This window comes from Hylobates moloch, unplaced genomic scaffold (genome assembly GCF_009828535.3).
Source record: "Hylobates moloch isolate HMO894 unplaced genomic scaffold, HMol_V3 SCAFFOLD_4, whole genome shotgun sequence".
NCBI classification, from domain to species: domain Eukaryota; kingdom Metazoa; phylum Chordata; class Mammalia; order Primates; family Hylobatidae; genus Hylobates; species Hylobates moloch.
In genome coordinates this window covers 171,760,179-171,777,671 of record NW_026652279.1, presented here as the reverse complement: position 1 = coordinate 171,777,671, position 17,493 = coordinate 171,760,179, and the positions used below count along the sequence as shown (strand labels likewise).

The 17,493-nt window shown below is 37.5% G+C and overlaps 1 protein-coding gene across 2 annotated transcripts in view; it reads left to right on the top strand.

Annotated features, from left to right (window-relative positions):
- ANKRD10 (ankyrin repeat domain 10) overlaps nucleotides 1-17,493 on the top strand; it is a 36,620-nt gene that overhangs the window by 5,753 nt on the left and 13,374 nt on the right. For both annotated transcript variants that reach the window (XM_032151332.2, XM_032151333.2), the window contains exons 3-4: nucleotides 2,984-3,075; nucleotides 16,046-16,281. In XM_032151332.2, the coding sequence (XP_032007223.1) occupies nucleotides 2,984-3,075; nucleotides 16,046-16,281 (328 nt within the window). The remainder of the gene's footprint in view (nucleotides 1-2,983; nucleotides 3,076-16,045; nucleotides 16,282-17,493) is intronic.

Genomic DNA, 17,493 nt, shown 5'->3' with positions numbered 1-17,493 from the left:
GCTGGGCAGCGCCTTGTGTTTTTCCTTCTTCCCTACCCCTGTCCCCTGGTAGAAAGCGCAGTGTGGGCTTGATTCCTTGGGCAAGTCATTAACTTTGTAGCTCAATCTCCTTATCAGTAAAATACAGTTAATAATTCCATGAATGGCAGTAATTAATACTTAGTATGGAATTTAAGTATATACTTTTTATATGTTAATTTTCATCAATTTGTTACATAGCATCTTATTTAGAGAGGACTAGAGAAATTGTCTAACACTGCCTTCCAGACCTTTTTAAATCGAGAAGTCCCCTTTTCAAAGTGTCTTCGGCAGTTCAGTATTTTCAGTAGATAAAGGGAGTGAGGCAGAAAGTGTGCTGCTGCGTCCCCCACCGTCCTCTCAGATGCCTCTAGAGAACACCTCCTGGAAACCCCTACCGCGCTCTGCTTCTTCCCAGGCAGGACCCGCAGATCTTTTTCTTTGCAGCCCTCCCTGTATTTGAAGTATCCGGGTAGACATTTCCAAGTCCTCACATGTGCCTAGGGCGTACCGTTTGGCATCGTTAAGCATCCTGGAATTTCTCCTTGGTGTATCTTAGGTAGTTGTGGTCTGCTGGCGTGTGGAGTTTACATCAGAATCCGAGGCATCATCTCGCTCTATTACGTAGTGGGTGAATTTCGACACCTCTTGTGATGGGCACCCAGTGACTCTAGAGAACACAATAGCCCTTTTGTTAGCTTCCCACCCCGCCTACCTGCTGACTCATCTCCAGGTAGACGGTTTCTCTCATTTCTCATATAAACTCAGGATGCCAGATCCAGGTTTTTCTCCTTTGTTGTTTGTGTCCATTTAATTTTTTGAACCTGTTGATGCAGTGTTTTAAGCCAATTTCTAGTCTGTTAATCTTTTGGCATGTTAGCTACTAACTGTTCTAAGTTCATTTTCCTCAAGGTTAATACCACAGACTTTTTTGGCAGTCTCTGAGGTGAGCCTGTGAGATTACCAAAGCTCATATGCTGCCTGGAGGCCTGTGTTCTCGATTTCCCCAAGAGGAAATGAAGTCAGCTTTCCTGTGATTTGTTTTTAGTGAATCTATATTGACTAGCCTTGGTGTGTAATTAGCAAACCTTCTCTTTCATATACCTCTTTTAGAATTTTGCTGGCATTTGATGTTGTCTTTAATTTTTCATATCTAGATGAGAAATGAAATTTTTCTTTATGAAAACCCAGGGTGCCCAGCCTGTCTTTAGCATTCAGGCACTGCTCCCATTTCCCTATAGATCACTCAATTTGCCGTGGCTGTGATGTGACTGGGCTGAGCTGGAGGCCCGGGCACCTTCACCTGGCTCTTTGCTCTAAGTATCTTTTCTCTTGGCTACCTTCTCTCAGGATGTCCCGGCCTTTCTCTAGTATTTGCTCTGCCTTTAAAGATTGTCCCTGCAGAGCTTGGTAGTTTTGCTTTTTCATTGTCATCTGTTAGTATCCCACCATGACAGACCCTTACTTTTTTGTCTTGTTCCAAGGATAGCTTTAAAGACCTTTTTTCCTTTTTGGCAATACTTTATGTAAATCTCAGCTCCAGTTTTCCTGGGAATGTTTTTATGTAATTTTTATTTGTCTTTACTTTGTACTGCTTCCCTCCCCTCCCCACCTCTCTTGGGGAGGATAGGGCTAGGTTTTCGCTTTTTAAAAAATCCGAGTTGACTGGATAGTTTATAGCCGCACGGTTTTCTGTGTTTCTGTCTTCAAAAATGGATTTTTCTGTTTCAAACTTTACATTGCTTTATATTCTCTTTAGACCTTTGTTTAAATAAATGTGCACGCTTTTACCTCTACCAAGCACTCGAGCCTTTCATACTCTTATTTTTCTGTAAATTAATCTACCGCTTTTTTTTTTAACTGTGGGGGGGCCTCACCTCATATTTTTTCCTGTGAGTATGCGTTGGTGAAGGAGCTTAGCTATTTACTGAGTTTAGGAATGAACTGTTTTCTAAGTGACCCATAATTGCTGCACTCCTTTTTATCTTGGTCTCTTAATTGTGTGGTAGTCTGCCCAGTTCAGCTTCCAGTGAGGTTGCAGTGTGAGTATTCAAGAAGTGTTGCTGTGGAGCCCCCAGGATTTCCCAGTCTTCATTTTCCACCAGAAATCACTTTCTCGATTGCTGTGTCTGATTGCCTTTCCTCTCTTGCTCAGCTGATAGCCTATGAAGATGGTCTTTCAGGTTGTTTCATTCATGCAGTGTAGACCTGGGTTGACTGCTGATGTTCACAGTGGCTTTCCTGGGTCTGCTCGCTTTTCTCTGCCTGTGTGTGTGCTTCACCTCCCCCCACCACCCCCTCTGCACTTTCTGAAGCAGGAATTTCATTCTCATGAAGCTTGGTTTGCTTTACCTTTGTGTTCTTCTCCCTTTCCTCTAATAAATACTGAAAATAGATTGGGAATATTTAGTAAACATTCCCTCTAGTAAATGTTGAAAATAGATCAACTATTGAACCTCAAGCTATCTTGTCTAAGTTGTGGTCTCACTTCAAGTTCAAAGCAGAAGATTCAAGATCGGCATTGATGATGTTGACTCGGGTTAGCATTGGGGTAGGCACAGAGGAAAGTGGGTAGCTGAGACCATATGTCAGCTACTATTTTAATGTGTGTGTGTGTAGTTGGTTGGTTGGCTTGTTTGATTACTTATTCTGGGTTTATATAAAACACAAATGTGCTAAGATCCAGTGTAAAGTGATCTATAAATCACTGTTGAGAGCAATCACGCTGTCACTACTGGAGAGGCCCCAAGATATTTGGTCATTGACCAAATATCTTGGCCCCTCCTGGTTCACTCTCATCCTCCGTTCATGTATAGATTTCTTTGTGTTCTGCTTCAGATCTTGCTCAACACGTTTTACTTCAAAGAAGGATGAGAAGGTCTCTGATCTGTGCTAATGACATTACCTCCAAAATGTCAGAAGTTTTGTTCTAAGTATGTGTATGTTTTGCTTTTTGTTGTTTCAGGATTGTGAGGGTGAAACTCCCATTCACAAGGCAGCTCGCTCTGGGAGCCTAGAATGCATCAGTGCCCTTGTGGCGAATGGGGCTCACGTCGAGTAAGTGTCTTTCATTTATTCTTTCCAGCTAAAGATGTAGTCGAGGATGTTTTGTTTAAAGGCAGTACATAAGCAGGCAAAAGTCCTAAAACTTTGTTTTCAAAATTAGTAATGTAATTTTGCCTTTTAGAACAGTTGGTGTTAGTGAGGAAAATTGTGTGGATTAAATTGATCTCTAGAGGAGGGGGTTTAATTTCACAGCAGCCTCAATATTCTTGTCGAGAGAGTGTATTTGAACTGAAAGAACAGTTAACTAATTAGATTTGGAACTTGGCATCATTACTTTGCCACCATTACTTTGCCACCAACTAGTTGTGTCACTGTGGTCTTTAAACTTTTCTTTGCCTAGTTTTGATTTCAGAACAAGAAGCTTGGATTGGATTAAAATATCTTTTCAGGCCTCTCTGGCTCAAAAGGTTTCTGAAGAAAATTAACTTTTCTAGGTTTTGATTTCCACGTCTTAGCAGATGTGAGAAAGTTATGTTTTAAAGCCTGTTGTAACTTAATGGTTGATAGTTCCTTGTAAAATAGGACTATTTACAGTAAAGACCTCAAGCTTGCTGTAAGCTTCTGGTACTGGTGGCATTATTTTAAAACATCTTTTGTTTTGGCCCAGCTTACATCAGTTAGCTTATTTATGCTTTGATAGGACAATCTTAATGTTTATGTGTATTCTTTTAGAAATGAGATCTTATATGCAAATCATTAGCTAGCCATGACATTATACATTTATTTTAGCTATTAAATTTATTTGTATTAACTTTCTCTTAAAGATTTATATTATAAAAATTTTTCTTCTGCAGTTCACAGCATTAACAAAATGGATGCGGTTTTCACCCTTAAATGTTGAGTGTAAGCTATAGAGCTGTGATAACCAAAATAACGGATATCAGCTTTTTTGTTTTACCTTAAGTGTTACGAATAATTCATAAAGATTAATTATAAACCACATTATTCTAATCAGAAATGTGAACATTTAGACTTTGGAGGAAATAAAACCCACAAAACTAGTTTAACCCTTTGGTTTCCATTTCATTGCTTTGACTCTGTATTATATTGAAAATAGATCCTAGACAGCAAAACCATACAGGTTAATGCACGACATGTGTAGGTACCAGAGGCTGTCAATCATCTCTGAATAACTTAGCTTCTGTTTTGTTAAGTTTATTGGCAAGATTTGCCATTAGTTTGGGCTGTGATCCTTATATAGTGATTTAGTATTATAAACATGGCCTCTATTTACTGTTACATTGCAGGGACTCTCGTGACTTCATGTATAGTTGTGACTAAAGGTAATGTAGAAACAATTGATAGTATGTTTTACACACTAGTAGAACATTGAGATGATTCTCAGTGGATTGCTTTAAAGCAAAGTTATTTGTACACTTTTCTTAGCTGTAGTTAGATTTAAAACTCATCTTTAATTTTTATAACAAGCTTTCATTATAAAATACGGAGTCATAACATAATTGATTAAATTGCTTGTCATTTATTGAAACTGGATAATTAGTTGATATTTTTAATGACTTACTTTCTAAATAATACTCTAATTGGTCCTGAACATTTTATTACAAAGATGTTTTATTCATTTTATGGATAGCTTAATCTTTTCAGCCAATAAGTATCACAATGTCCTTTTTTTTAGTAGGTGTCTTTTAAAAAAAAATGAGAATCTTTTATTTACAATTCTGTCCTTGGTTACAGGGCCCTCAAGTGTCTCTTTTCCACCAGGTGTGGCTGAGATGGGCTCAGGTGCCAGTCTGTTTTTCCTTCTCAGTATAAGAGCCACCACTCAAGACCCTGCATTATGGTGACTTCCCTGGACTGAGCTTTCGTATTTTTTTTTTAGAAGAAATATTTAGCCTGAGCTACCTGGCCAAAAACAATTCTTAAAGTTAAAAGCCTTTGGCCTGGAGATAGAGCACAAGTAATCATTATTCATTGCTATTGTATATGTGGTTATTTAGTTTTAACATCAAGATAAAATGTCAGTTTTGTCAGTAAGTTAATTCGTAAGTTGCTTCTTGATTTCTGCACATTTTAATAATTGACCCCATTTAGTCCACCAACGTGTGACAGTTTGAATCTTCAAAATAATGGTACTAGGTCTATTTTATTCCCTGTAACGCTGCTCATATGATAAAGTGTAGTCCTAGCAAATCATAATCGTTTCTTTTTTTTTAAGACGTTCAAGGAGCATAGAATTAACTTATTTAAAGTTACTTTTTTTTCATTCAGAATGGACCAGATTATTAACTCTTCATATTACATGCTACAATATTTAGGAGATAATATAAATTTTTCCTTTTCCTGTGGATAGATTAAAAGCTGCCTTATATCAATATTATTAAATTCATTTGCTCTTAATTCCTGCTTTGTTTTTTATATATCTGCTACATAAAGTGCCCAAAGTCTTAAATTGTTGTGCTTTTTTGGACATCAGGTACATAATAATAAGGGCAAGTACACTAAAGTGTCTGTGGCTAGAATGGTTTGTTATATAACTTACTTGTTAATGTAGGTTGCATCTGTAAGATAACGCATTTCAGCTGCTGTGCATCGTATTAAATTTTCTAGCACCACACGTGAGTATGTTAATGGACTTTCTTTTTCTTTTCTTATTTTAAATCTTGAGTTTTGGTGCCAAGTTTTCTGTGTGTGAGGCTCTATTTCTGGCTTATATGTCGGTCATTATTATTTGCATCTAAATATTGTTTACATCTAAAAATTAAAATGCACAGGATTAAATCTAACTTGTGACCAAACTAAATGTTTGTGTACTTAAAAGGACCTAAATCTCTGTGTATGGAGTTTTCAGCAAGTATGTGAAGTTGTCACCATTCTTAATCTTGCTTATATGGTAGTTCCATTTTTCCACTGCCCCCAATATTTGAGTGCTGCTTGCTTGGTACTCAGGTTTTGACTGGAAGAAGAGGATATACTATTACAAAAAGATGGTCATCTCATTTTTCTTTTGGACCGTGGAACAAATAACAGCATAACATTAAGTCTTAATCTGATTTTGGAAAAAGACTTGAAAACTTGTTGTCTGCTGATAATTAAGACCTTTTCACTACTAGCATTGTAAATAGAATTCGAGCCTTGGAATAGCTGTACTTTCAGTAATTTGGTACCAATTACTTTTGGCTGATTTGTCTTTATTTTCTTGAGAGATAAAGTGGAGGATGTTTCCATATCAACCATCTAGTAAAATAGCTTTATGCCACTGAGTAGAAACAAAGAGATTTAGAATGAAACCAGCATTACTTGCATCTCAGGCAGATTTGTAGGTCCATTTTAATACTGTATTATGCGGATGCCAGTGTTTAATGGCAAAGTCTCAGAACTTTTCTATAGAAGGGCATTTCTTTAGAAGCCATTTATTCTGTGGTAACCAGATCTTCAGCTGAGCTACATGTATTTTGACTTAATTATTTTTATCTTAACTGGGATCATTGGATAGCTTGAGAAGCATCGATAGCCTTACATAAGCAAATTCAGTGACTCACTCTAGAAAAGTCTGTCTTGCCTAGTTTAGAAAGTAGGCACAGTTGGCTATAATAACAAAGCCTAGAATGTGATGTTAGTAGACTATGCTAATGCCACAAAAAAATACTGCTTCGCTTTAATTAAAATAAATTTTAATTAAAATGGAATTGTCTTAGTTTGGATCATAATTGACCATTTATGACCCACCTTTGTTTACCATAGAGCCCTGTCTAGAAACCAGATTTTCATTAGGGCAGATACAGGTGATGAGCGTATTTAATATTAGTGTTAAATTCATTTGCGACTTTTGCCCTTGGCAAAATGTAACCTAGATTTACTTTTAGCTATTCATTTTGAAATTTGTGGTTTATTTATATGTGTTCATTTTTTTGCCCGTCAGAATAATATTTCAGTTACAAAATCTACCAGAATTATGATTCTGAATTCGTATTTTCTGATTTAGGTCCTCTGAATTCTAGGCATCTTCACATCCTACTTTTTGCCGCCTCTTTTTTTTTTTTTTTAAAGAGACAGTCTCACTCTGTCATCCAGGCTAAAGTACAGTGGCATGATTATAGTTCTCTGCAACTTCAAACTCCTGGGCTCTAGTGATCCTCCTGCCTCAGATTCTTGAGTAGCCAGGACTACAGGCACATACCACCATACCCAACTAATTTTTAAAAATGTTTTGTAGTGATGGGGTCTTGCTGTGTTACCCAGGCTATGTTACCCAGGCTGGTCTCAAACTCCTGGGCTAAAGCAATCCTTCCACCTTGGCCTCCCAGAGCACTGGGTTTACAGGTGTGAGCCACTGTGCAGCCTCCTTTTATCTAATTGTCACCACAGCAGACTTGTCTGGTCTTGGCTATTTTCTGGTTGTTAAGGTGTTTCAGGATGGAGGAATCACTTCCTGAGATAGCTGTTCTGCCTGCTAGACAGGGACAGTAAGTGGGTTGATACCATTCCAGACTTGTTAAGAAATTGTTTAGAATTTTGATTGTTTTTCATAGCAGCTTGATTAAAATACAGATTTTAATAATTTCTTCACTGCTTTTATAGATAGTGCTTTCAAATAAAACCAGTGATTTCTAAATCCAAATGTCTTTTTCCCTTGCTAAATTATAGCAGGAGCATGCTAAATATTTCATCAAACTACTGGAATGATGGTTTTACATTTTAATGTTTGCAAGCATAATTGTGGTTCAACTGCAGTGTAAAACTATCCTCAGTAACTTTGAACTTGAAAACTTGGCACCAAATTTATTTAGGTAGAAACTCTTTAAAAATAGTTTCTTCCTATTATTAACTGAAGAATATATTTAAGAAAGCCTTCATAATTAAATAAGAGTTTGGACACCAAAGGGTTAAAAATACACATGTATTTCTTTTGCTGAAGATATCTTAGATGTTTGCTAATGTTTTGTCTTTACAAATGGACAATTTAGTAATGTTTTTTATCTTTTTTTAATGATTCCATGTATTTGCTTATTTCCATCTAGGAATAGTTACTAATGTATTTGAGATACAGCATACCAAATTTTAAAGTAACCAGAATCGTGAGTTGATGGTTTTTAGTCCATACTGTTAAACTTATGTTGAAATATTGACATATTTAAATTGGCTTCATGCTAAAAAATTACCAAAGGTAATTTAAAAGGCAGTGTTTTAGAGCAGTAGCTCATGGTCAAGGTGGTCACATGACAATGGCTTAAGCTCAGTGTGCTTCTGCCCCTTACGTTGTCTATGTATTTTTAATCCAAATGTTGCCTGCAAATATGTGATCCCTTATTATTTAAGTTTCCTGTATTATGAACCATTGCCCGTTTTAAATCACACAGAAGATTCTGAATCTGTAAAAACTACACATGTCAATGTTTTACAGCTACGTAATTCGAATTGACTTGATTTTTTCAAGTAATCCTAGAAAGGGGGAGCATTCCATATAGAAACTGCTGAAACTGCCACAGGTGCTTCTCCGAAAACCTTACAGTTGTGGCATTGAATGTTCAGTATCGCTTCCTTTCTGCACACGAGGCATACTGTTGAGGTATTTGTTGCGGTGATTGGTTTTAACGCTAATCTAGGAATTCAGATAGAGATGCTTTAGATTTGCATGCTTTGCTTACCTAATTTATGATATCTACCTTTCTATTTGTAAACTAACAATAGCTAAGTTGAGATCAGAATTTTAACAGAAATATTATTTATATAAAAATTGTTATCTTTTATTGTCACATGGCATTAACAATAAGAAAACATCCTGAAGGTGATGTGACAACTCGGATTCTAAAAATTATACTTCAGGTATTTCCTGATCCGTGGTTTTTCAAAATTAAAACAAAGTCGTTCTCATCAGAGTGGCTTCTCCTTTGTTCTGGAATTGTGGCACTATAAGTGGAAACTGGTGGGACCCTGGCTGGCTTCAGAGTGGAGCCTGATTTTTAAAGTTCTTTCGGGGAGAATTCTTAGATATGAATTTTAATGAAAGTTCTTTGGGGGAGAATTCTTAGATATAAATTTTAGTGAAAGTTCTTTGGGGGAGAATTCTTAGATATAAGTTTGAGTGTTTGAAGAGACGGGGTCTTCCTGTGTTGCCTAGGCTGGTCTCAAACTTCTGGCCTCAAGTGATCCTCCTGCTTCTGCCTCCCAAAGTGCCAGGATTATAGGGTTGAGCCACTGTGCTTGGCCTAGAGGTAATAAATTTTAATATTCTATTCCGAGTAAGAAAATACAGCATATAAGCATTTGTGTCTTTAGTAAAGTTAATGCCAGTTTGATTTTTTTTTTTTTTGCCAGTTACTTAGCAGAACATTTAATTCACAGTAAAGATGATTCTGTGTTGTACCACATTTTAATATTCCTGTTTTGAAAGAACACTAGAGAGAAAATGGGTGGCCTGCTCAGTGATTGCTTTTCGTAGTCTTGGTGAATGTTACAGGAGATTGAATTTATAGATAAAAGCACAGTCATCATAGTTTCCACAATAAATTGCAGCACATTTAGCTTGCTAGCCTAAAAATCTGATCATGCTGAGTTTCTTTTAAAGAAAGTTAATTTTAGAACTTCAAACTAGAACCAGTTTGAACCTCAAGTTGACCGTTGTCTGAGTTTTAAAAGTCTCTTCTCATTTTCAAAGATTTTTCAGATGGATGTAGGAGAGGACCAAGGAGGGTAGGCTATAGCTGTAGAACGACACACTCCTATTTTCAGAAACGAACAGACACACGTTTTAGGTCAGGCACAGCCCATGTATCCAGGTGCATCAAACTGGGGATGCTAAGTTCAAAAGTGCATCTGTTTTGAAGATTTCATCTGAAAATAATGTGTACACCTTCATTACCACCAGCTTGCATTCAAAATAGTTTTTGAGACTCTTTTTAAACTCTTCTGGATACTTTAATTTTCCCTTTGGAATAGTGTGCATAAACACACTCCAGATACACTTTGTCTTTACTACTGATACCTCACTTGAGGTTGACAGGAGTGGCCAGCAGTTAGTGCCTATGGTCACGTAATACACTAAGTCAATACCTGTGGAGTGAAATCTGGTCTCTATAAAAAATACAAAAAAAATGGCTGGGCACAGTGGCTCTCGCCTGTAATCTCAGCACTTTGGGAGGCTGAGGTGGGTGGGTCACCTGAGGTCAGGAGTTCAAGACCAGCCTGGCCAACATGGTGAAACCCCGTCTCTACTAAAAATACAAAAAATTAGCTGGGTGTGGTGCTGGGCGCTTGTAATCCCAGCTACTCGGGAGGCTGAGGCAGGAGAATCTCTTGAACCTGGGAGGCAGAGGTTGCGGTGAGCCAAGATCACGCCATTGCACTCCAGCCTAGGCAACGAGTGAAACTCCATCTCAAAAAAAAAAAAAAAGAAAAATTAGTTGGGTATGGTGTTGCGTACCTGTGGTCCCAGCTACTCAGAAGGCTGAAGGAGGAGCACCTGAGCCCAGGAGGTAGAGGAGGCTACAGTGAGCTGTGATTGCACCACTGCACTCCAGCCTGGATGACGGGAGTGAGACCCTGTTTAAAACAGACCAAAAAACCTGTGGAGTGAAGGGTAAAGGATGGAGTATTTAAAAAGTACTATGACAGAACAAAGTACCAGAAGTACTAGAGTTGAGTGTGGATGCAAGTGTTTCATGTACGTGCTCAACTCTTACTGAATTTTAGCAATTAAAACATGAAAATTGAAATATTGCTTAACAAATAGGAAAGCACATATGAAAATAGAATTTAAAGACCTGAACCTCTTATGATCTTTAATGATTATTTGTTCTAATCTTTGACTTGGAAACCCAAATTATTTTCAGTCTAACATATTTGAAATTTAACTATTAAAAAAGTTCGAGGAACTTAAACTTTGAAGTTAGGGCTCCTTTCGTCCAGATAAAGCACATTGTCTGGTTTATTGTAAGGCACTTAGAACATGTAACCAAAAACACTAAATTTAGGAATAGAAATGATTGTTTTACAGCTAAGTGCTCTCTCAGGGTCTTTTGTTTTACACACCTCTCAAGTTTACCTTTAGATATTTTTCTTGTTATTTAATATTTTGTGACAGATTTGGCAACTTTTAAAAAGTTATTTTATTTGAATTGAATAGTGCATAAATTAATAGGTTTTTTTCAGAAAATCCATTATTAAGAGTAGAGGAATATTATGAGGAGAAATATTCGTTGTAAAAAGAATCAAAACCACAATGAGAGACCGTGTTACCCCTGTTAGAATGACAGTTATCAAAAAGACAGTAACAAATGCTGATGAGAATGCAGAGGCAAAGGAACGTTTAAACACTGTTAGTGGGAATGTAGACTTGTACAACCATTATGGAGAACAGTATGGAGGTTCCTGAACAAACTAAAAATAGAACTACCATAGGATTCAGCAGTCCCACTACTGGGTATATATCCAAAAGAAAATCCATATACAGAGACATCTGCACCTGCCATGCTCATTCCAGCACTATTCACAATACCCAAGATTCGGAATCAACCTGTGTCTATCAGCAGATGAACAGATAAAATGTGGTATATATACCCCGTGGAATACTATTTGGCCATTAAACAAAATTCTGTAATTCTCAGCAACATGTACGATCTTAGAAGACATTATGTTAAGTAAGCCAGGCACAGAAAGATAAATACTGCATGTACTGTACTTAGTGGAAGGTAAAAAAGATCTCATAGAAGTAGAGAGTGGCTCATGCCTCTAATCTCGGTGCTTTAGGAGTCTGAGGTGGGAGGATTGCTTGAGGCCTGGAGTTTGAGACCAGCCTGAGCAACATCTCTCTCAAAATTAAAAAAAAAAAAAAAAAAAAAGTAGCCAGGCGTGGTTGGCACATGCCTGTATACCTAGCTACTCGGGAGGCTGAGGCTAAGGAGGATCCCTTAGCCCAGGAGTTCCAGGGTGCGGTGAACTATGATTGTGCCACTGCACTCCAGCTGGGGCAACAGGGAGATACTCTGTCTCTTTAAAAAACAGTGGTTACTAGATGGAAAGATAAATTCTAGTGTTACCTTGCACTGTAGGGTGACTAGTTAATAGTAATTTTTAATTTTTTTATATAGCTAATTCAGTACAAATGGAAAGTGTTTGAGGTGATGCATCTGCAATTAATGCTTTTTTTATCCCTATACATTGTATTGGAATTTACAATGCACCCCATAATAAAGGATAGAGGAATATTTACAGTATCATCTATTTGGTTAAATGTTGTTCAGCAGTTCTGGCCTGCTGCCTTTTTTTGTATGACCTATGGCCCAAGAATGGTTTCTACATAATTAAATAGTTGAGCAAAAATCAATAGAATAATATTTTCTAATACATAAAATGAGATGAAATTTCAATTTCAGTGTTCATAAATAACGCTTTATGAGAGTGTGGCCGTGCTCAATTGCCTTGAGGCTGCTCTCAGCCTGCAACAAAAGAATTGAGTAGTTAGGACTGAGAATGTATGGTCTCCAAAGTCTAAAATAATTACTACATAGTCCTTTTTAGAAAAGTGCCTTCTGGATTAGATGATCCTTAATGATCATTTCAGGCCAGTTTCTATAATGTGCACTACACAGTTGAGTGACACCACTTGGAAGGTTTTTAATGTGAGCAGGGATAGAGGAGGTGATGAATGTAGGTAAGGAGAGGAAATGAGAATGAGGACTTTCAGGGGCAAGAGATGGTGATGTCATTTTGTGTTGTGTTCCTCAGTCAGGTACCAACAGATTTCCTCTGAGTAGAATATAAATGCTAACAAGTTAAACCATATGTTGTATACATTCAGCCCTTGGTAACAAGGGAAATGATAGAGTTGAAATGTTCTTGTACCTCACTAGAAGCAGAGAAAGGGTGCTGGATATTTCTGTTTCCGATAATGCTGCATAGATAGTGCCACTTAAATGTAGAGCAAAATTACAGTCTCCTCTAAGTAATTCCTCCAGTTACCATGTGTCCTAGATTCTGATACCTGTCCAATACAATTTCTAGAACTTTTTCATCTCCCTATCATGTCTGCCTTCTAGTGCCCCAAAATTATGTGAGATGCTAGTTGTTTGACCCGTGATTGTTCTTGCTTCCTTGGTCCTTACATACGAGTACATAGCATGATTGGGCCAGAATCCATCTTTTGAGCTCTTTTAGTAAAGTAAGTTTTGAGATAATACCTAAGACCACATGGAAATTTGGTTGGTCTGAGTAGAGGACAAGCACATGTTTAACTGCTTTTGGTAGGGGAAAAAGTGAAGTGGGAGAGCTTCCCAGTGCTACCTATGTGTAGGCTAACACTCTCAAACTTCACAGTCTCCAAGAATTTCCATATGTTGGCACTATTTTGTTGATTATTTTGCTATAAGGTTATATTTCTTTGGAAGATCAGTAAACTTGCTGTTCTAACCCAAACTCAGTGTAGTCTTCAGCTTCTGAATAAGGAATAAAGGAATTGAATATGCTTTGGATGTTCTTTTAACAACTTTAGAATGTTGGTGTGCCCCTTGAGCATCTAAACTTCCCTCAGCGAATTGGTTTTATTTATTTATTTATTTAATTTTTTTTATTATTATTATACTTTAGGTTTTAGGGTACATGTGCACAATGTGCAGGTTTGTTACATATATATCCATGTGCCATGTTGTTTTGCTGCACCCGGTTTTATTTATTTATCTATCTATTTATTTAGAGATGGAGTCTCCCTCTGTCGCCCAGGCTGGAGTGCAGTGGTGTGATCTTGGCTTACTGCAGCCTCTGCCTTCCAGGTTCAAGCAATTCTCCTGCCTCAGCCTCCCAAGTAGCAGGGACTATAGGCATGTGCCACGACCACACTCAGCTAATTTTTTGTATTTTTAGTAGAGACAGGGTTTCACCATGTAAGCCAAGCTGGTCTCAAAGCTCCTGACCTCAGGTGATCCACCCTCTTTGGCCTTCCAAAGTGCTGGGATTACAGGCGTGAGCCACCATGCCCAGCATGGTATTTATGATTCTAAGTGCCGTTTCAAAAATCCGTTTGCTCTTTTTTATTCTCTGGTCCACTATAAAGAGTAATCTTTACTGTGGGCTTTATTTCATGTTTTTATTTTTCCTAATTCTAAGCGGTAGCTTCTCATTTCTCTGTTTCTTGATTTTGGAGAGCAACTCTATGCTTATCTATAGAAATAATCAGTTTGTAAACTTATGTTCTCCTTGAAGAGTTTTTGAATTTTCATGTGGCAACTTATTTTTCTGTTCACATTCTTGACAGAGTAGACTCTCCCAGGTCATCTGCACTTCTGGTATCTTTTGAAAGTGAAATATACTATTAAAAAAGTCCAGCTACATGATTAAGCTGTCACTTAATATTAGTATATTTGCTATTTCAATAACAAGGTGATCTGATTTTGTACAAAGTGTAATTAATGTAATTAAATCTGCCCAAACTTTGGTGCTTCCTTTTCATTTAATTAATATATCAAAAAAAATTATGCAATACTAGAAAATACTCATGGCCATTCATAGCCATGCAGTCTTATTGGCTAACAAAAATAGCGACTTTTGTCTCTAATAGTCCTGCACATAGCTGCCTTATATTTTTAAGAATTTTGTTGGTTTCTGAGATTCTCAGTTCTCTTTTATATCTGATGAAATAGGATTTGGGTCTTTTTTCAAAAGGTATAATACATTTATCTTATGCTTTAAAAAGTAGAGACACATTTAGTGAGTGTCCATGCACACTTTTCATTTCTGAGGTCAGAGCTTTATGATGTCTGGAAATAACGAATACAAAGCTATTGTTAGTCCTTATAAATAGGAAAATATTATTTATCCCTAATTCTGTAGTTTTCACTCTCAAATGCAGGTTTTTTTTTTTTTTTTTTTTGCATTAACAGTAACCCCAAGAAAAGCATCAGGGTTCTGGATTGGTTGGTTGAGTGACACAGCACAAGGCCTTTATTTCATCATGCTTTTGCTGTGGAGGTAGTGTAGCTTGCTGAACAGGTATGGAAGCTGTCTTTGCTGTTAAGTACTTCTCCAGTTTGTGTATCAACCTGCAGCTAACAGGATGTCTGCTTTTTTACAGGTTTATTTCACAGAGCAGTGTACATTCTTGTCTTCCAGGGGAACTTCAACATGGAGTTACTTTTGATCCCTCAGTTTAATTCAGTGTCTAAAGGTTTACAAGTTCAACTTACTCTATTTTATTCAGCTGTTTTGCTTATTCTGCCATCATTTCCTACTTTAATCTGAGTTTTAGCTACTGTAGAAGTCCCAGACCTTTCCTTTTTAGTACTATTAGCCAGGTAAAACTTTGGTTCTTGTGAGTGGTAGGGATGAGTTTTTAGGACAGTATTCAAAGCCTTTTTAAAGGAACCAACTACTCAAATGCTCTAGAATACCAAAGATACAATACTCCTGCAGGTTTTTCCAAGCAAGGCCAAAACAATCAAAATCTGACAGAAAAACACAGCTTTTCAGCTCTGGAGTCTGATGATAGGTTACTTTAATGTCAGGACATCCTTCTAAACTTCCACTTACAGTGTCACATGTAAGCATAAAGGCTGGCTTGTTGGTAAGCCATTACTTTTGTTTTTAGGAAGACAGTTATGAATGCCATGGACAATTTCAGTACATGTTTGTTTGTTATGATTTTATTCACGCTAAAGGAATGGGTTATTAAAATTAAGTGCATATAATGTAGAATTCAGTTTCAAGTCTGAAGTTAGTATAAATTTAGATTCTTCAGACTAACATAAAACATGATTTTGAGAAGTTAAATAGGAAGATGCCTTTTTTAAAAGTTTAGCATATTTATTTTATCTCCCAAATCTTGCTTAGAAATCAAATGTATATAAGAGAAGTTAGTTACAGAGCTAGATTGATTAACTACTTCTTTAATGAGGATTTGCTATGAATTTGTTTACTCTTTCATACCACCTTCAGATAGCTAGTCAGTTCAGCAGGAGCAGAGACCAGGTTAGCACGCGGACGGGGTGTAATTCAGTGTTTTTGTGTTGTACAGCCTGAGAAATGCCAGTGGCCTGACAGCAGCAGACATTGCACAAACCCAGGGTTTCCAAGAGTGTGCCCAGTTTCTCTTGAACCTCCAGAATTGTCATCTGAACCATTTCTATAACAATGGCATCTTAAATGGGGGTCATCAGAATGTATTTCCTAATCATATTAGTGTGGGAACAAATCGAAAGAGATGCTTGGAAGACTCGGAAGCCTTTGGAGTAAAGAAAGCTAGAACTGAAGGTGAGACCACTTTGCGGGTGGGAAGAGCACACTTATTTTTCCTTTCTTTAATACGTTTTTTTTTTATGGCTGAACGCACCTTCGAGATGAGACCTTCACTTCAGGTGGTAATGCGCCTGGTGGATTGTGCGGTGACGGTGGAGATTTCTCCTGTACTGCCACTGCGAAGATGGGACACTTAACAAGAGGGAATGTGAGGGAGATACGGATGGCCCAAGTGTAAATGTCTGTGGAACTTTTTGAGCACCCATGTTTACCTGCCATGAATTAGATTTTTTAATTTGTTGTATCTGTTTGAAATATATCTATTAAAGAAAATCTGCCACTGTGCCTGATTTTTTTTTTTTTTTTTTTTTTTTAATTTGCTTCTTGTAAATGTTCCTGGGCTTACAAAAATTGCTGATGGTCTGGCAGTAAAACATTTTCACATTCGGGAAGGTGAATGTTTTCTGTACTATTTCTGTACTATGATTTGACCTCAGCTGGTCTCTGTACCTCACATGTGTGTTGATTTATCACAGCAAGATCTGGTGTATAATTTGATCTTGAGGATTTAAGTCCCTAAGGTAAGTTGTTTTCGTTGTAAGTATTCTCCCATCCTTTTTTTTTTTTTTTTAAAAAAAGACAGTCTTGTTCTGTCACCGAGGCTGGAGCGCAATGGTGTGATCTCGGCTCACTGCAACCTCCGGCTCCCAGGTTAAAGCAATTCTCCTGTCTCAGCCTCCCAAGTAGCTGGGATTACAGGTGTATGCTATCATGCCGGGCTAATTTGTATTTTTAGTAGAGAAGGGGCTTCACCATGTTGGCCAGGCTGGTCTTGAACTCCTGACCTCCAGTAAGCCACCCACCTCAGCCATCCAAAGCGCTGGGATTACAGGCATGAGCCACTGTGCCTAGGCGGTTTTTTGGATTTTTTGTTTTTTGGTTTTCTGTTTTTTTTGTTTGTTTGTTTAGGTAGGTTTGAGTTTGCAAATAAGCAGAGTCAGCCAATCACTCTTGAAGTTGAAAACATCTCCCTTTCCTATAGGAAAATCATCTGTATCTATCTATAAGATGTCTTAGGCCAGTTGTCATGGCTCATACCTGTAATCCCAGCACTTTGGGAGGCTGAGACAAGAGGATTACTTGAGCTCAGGAGTTCAAGACCAGCCTGGGCAACCTAGTGAGACCTTGTCTCTATTTAAAAAAAAAAAAAAAGTCTTAATAAGAAGG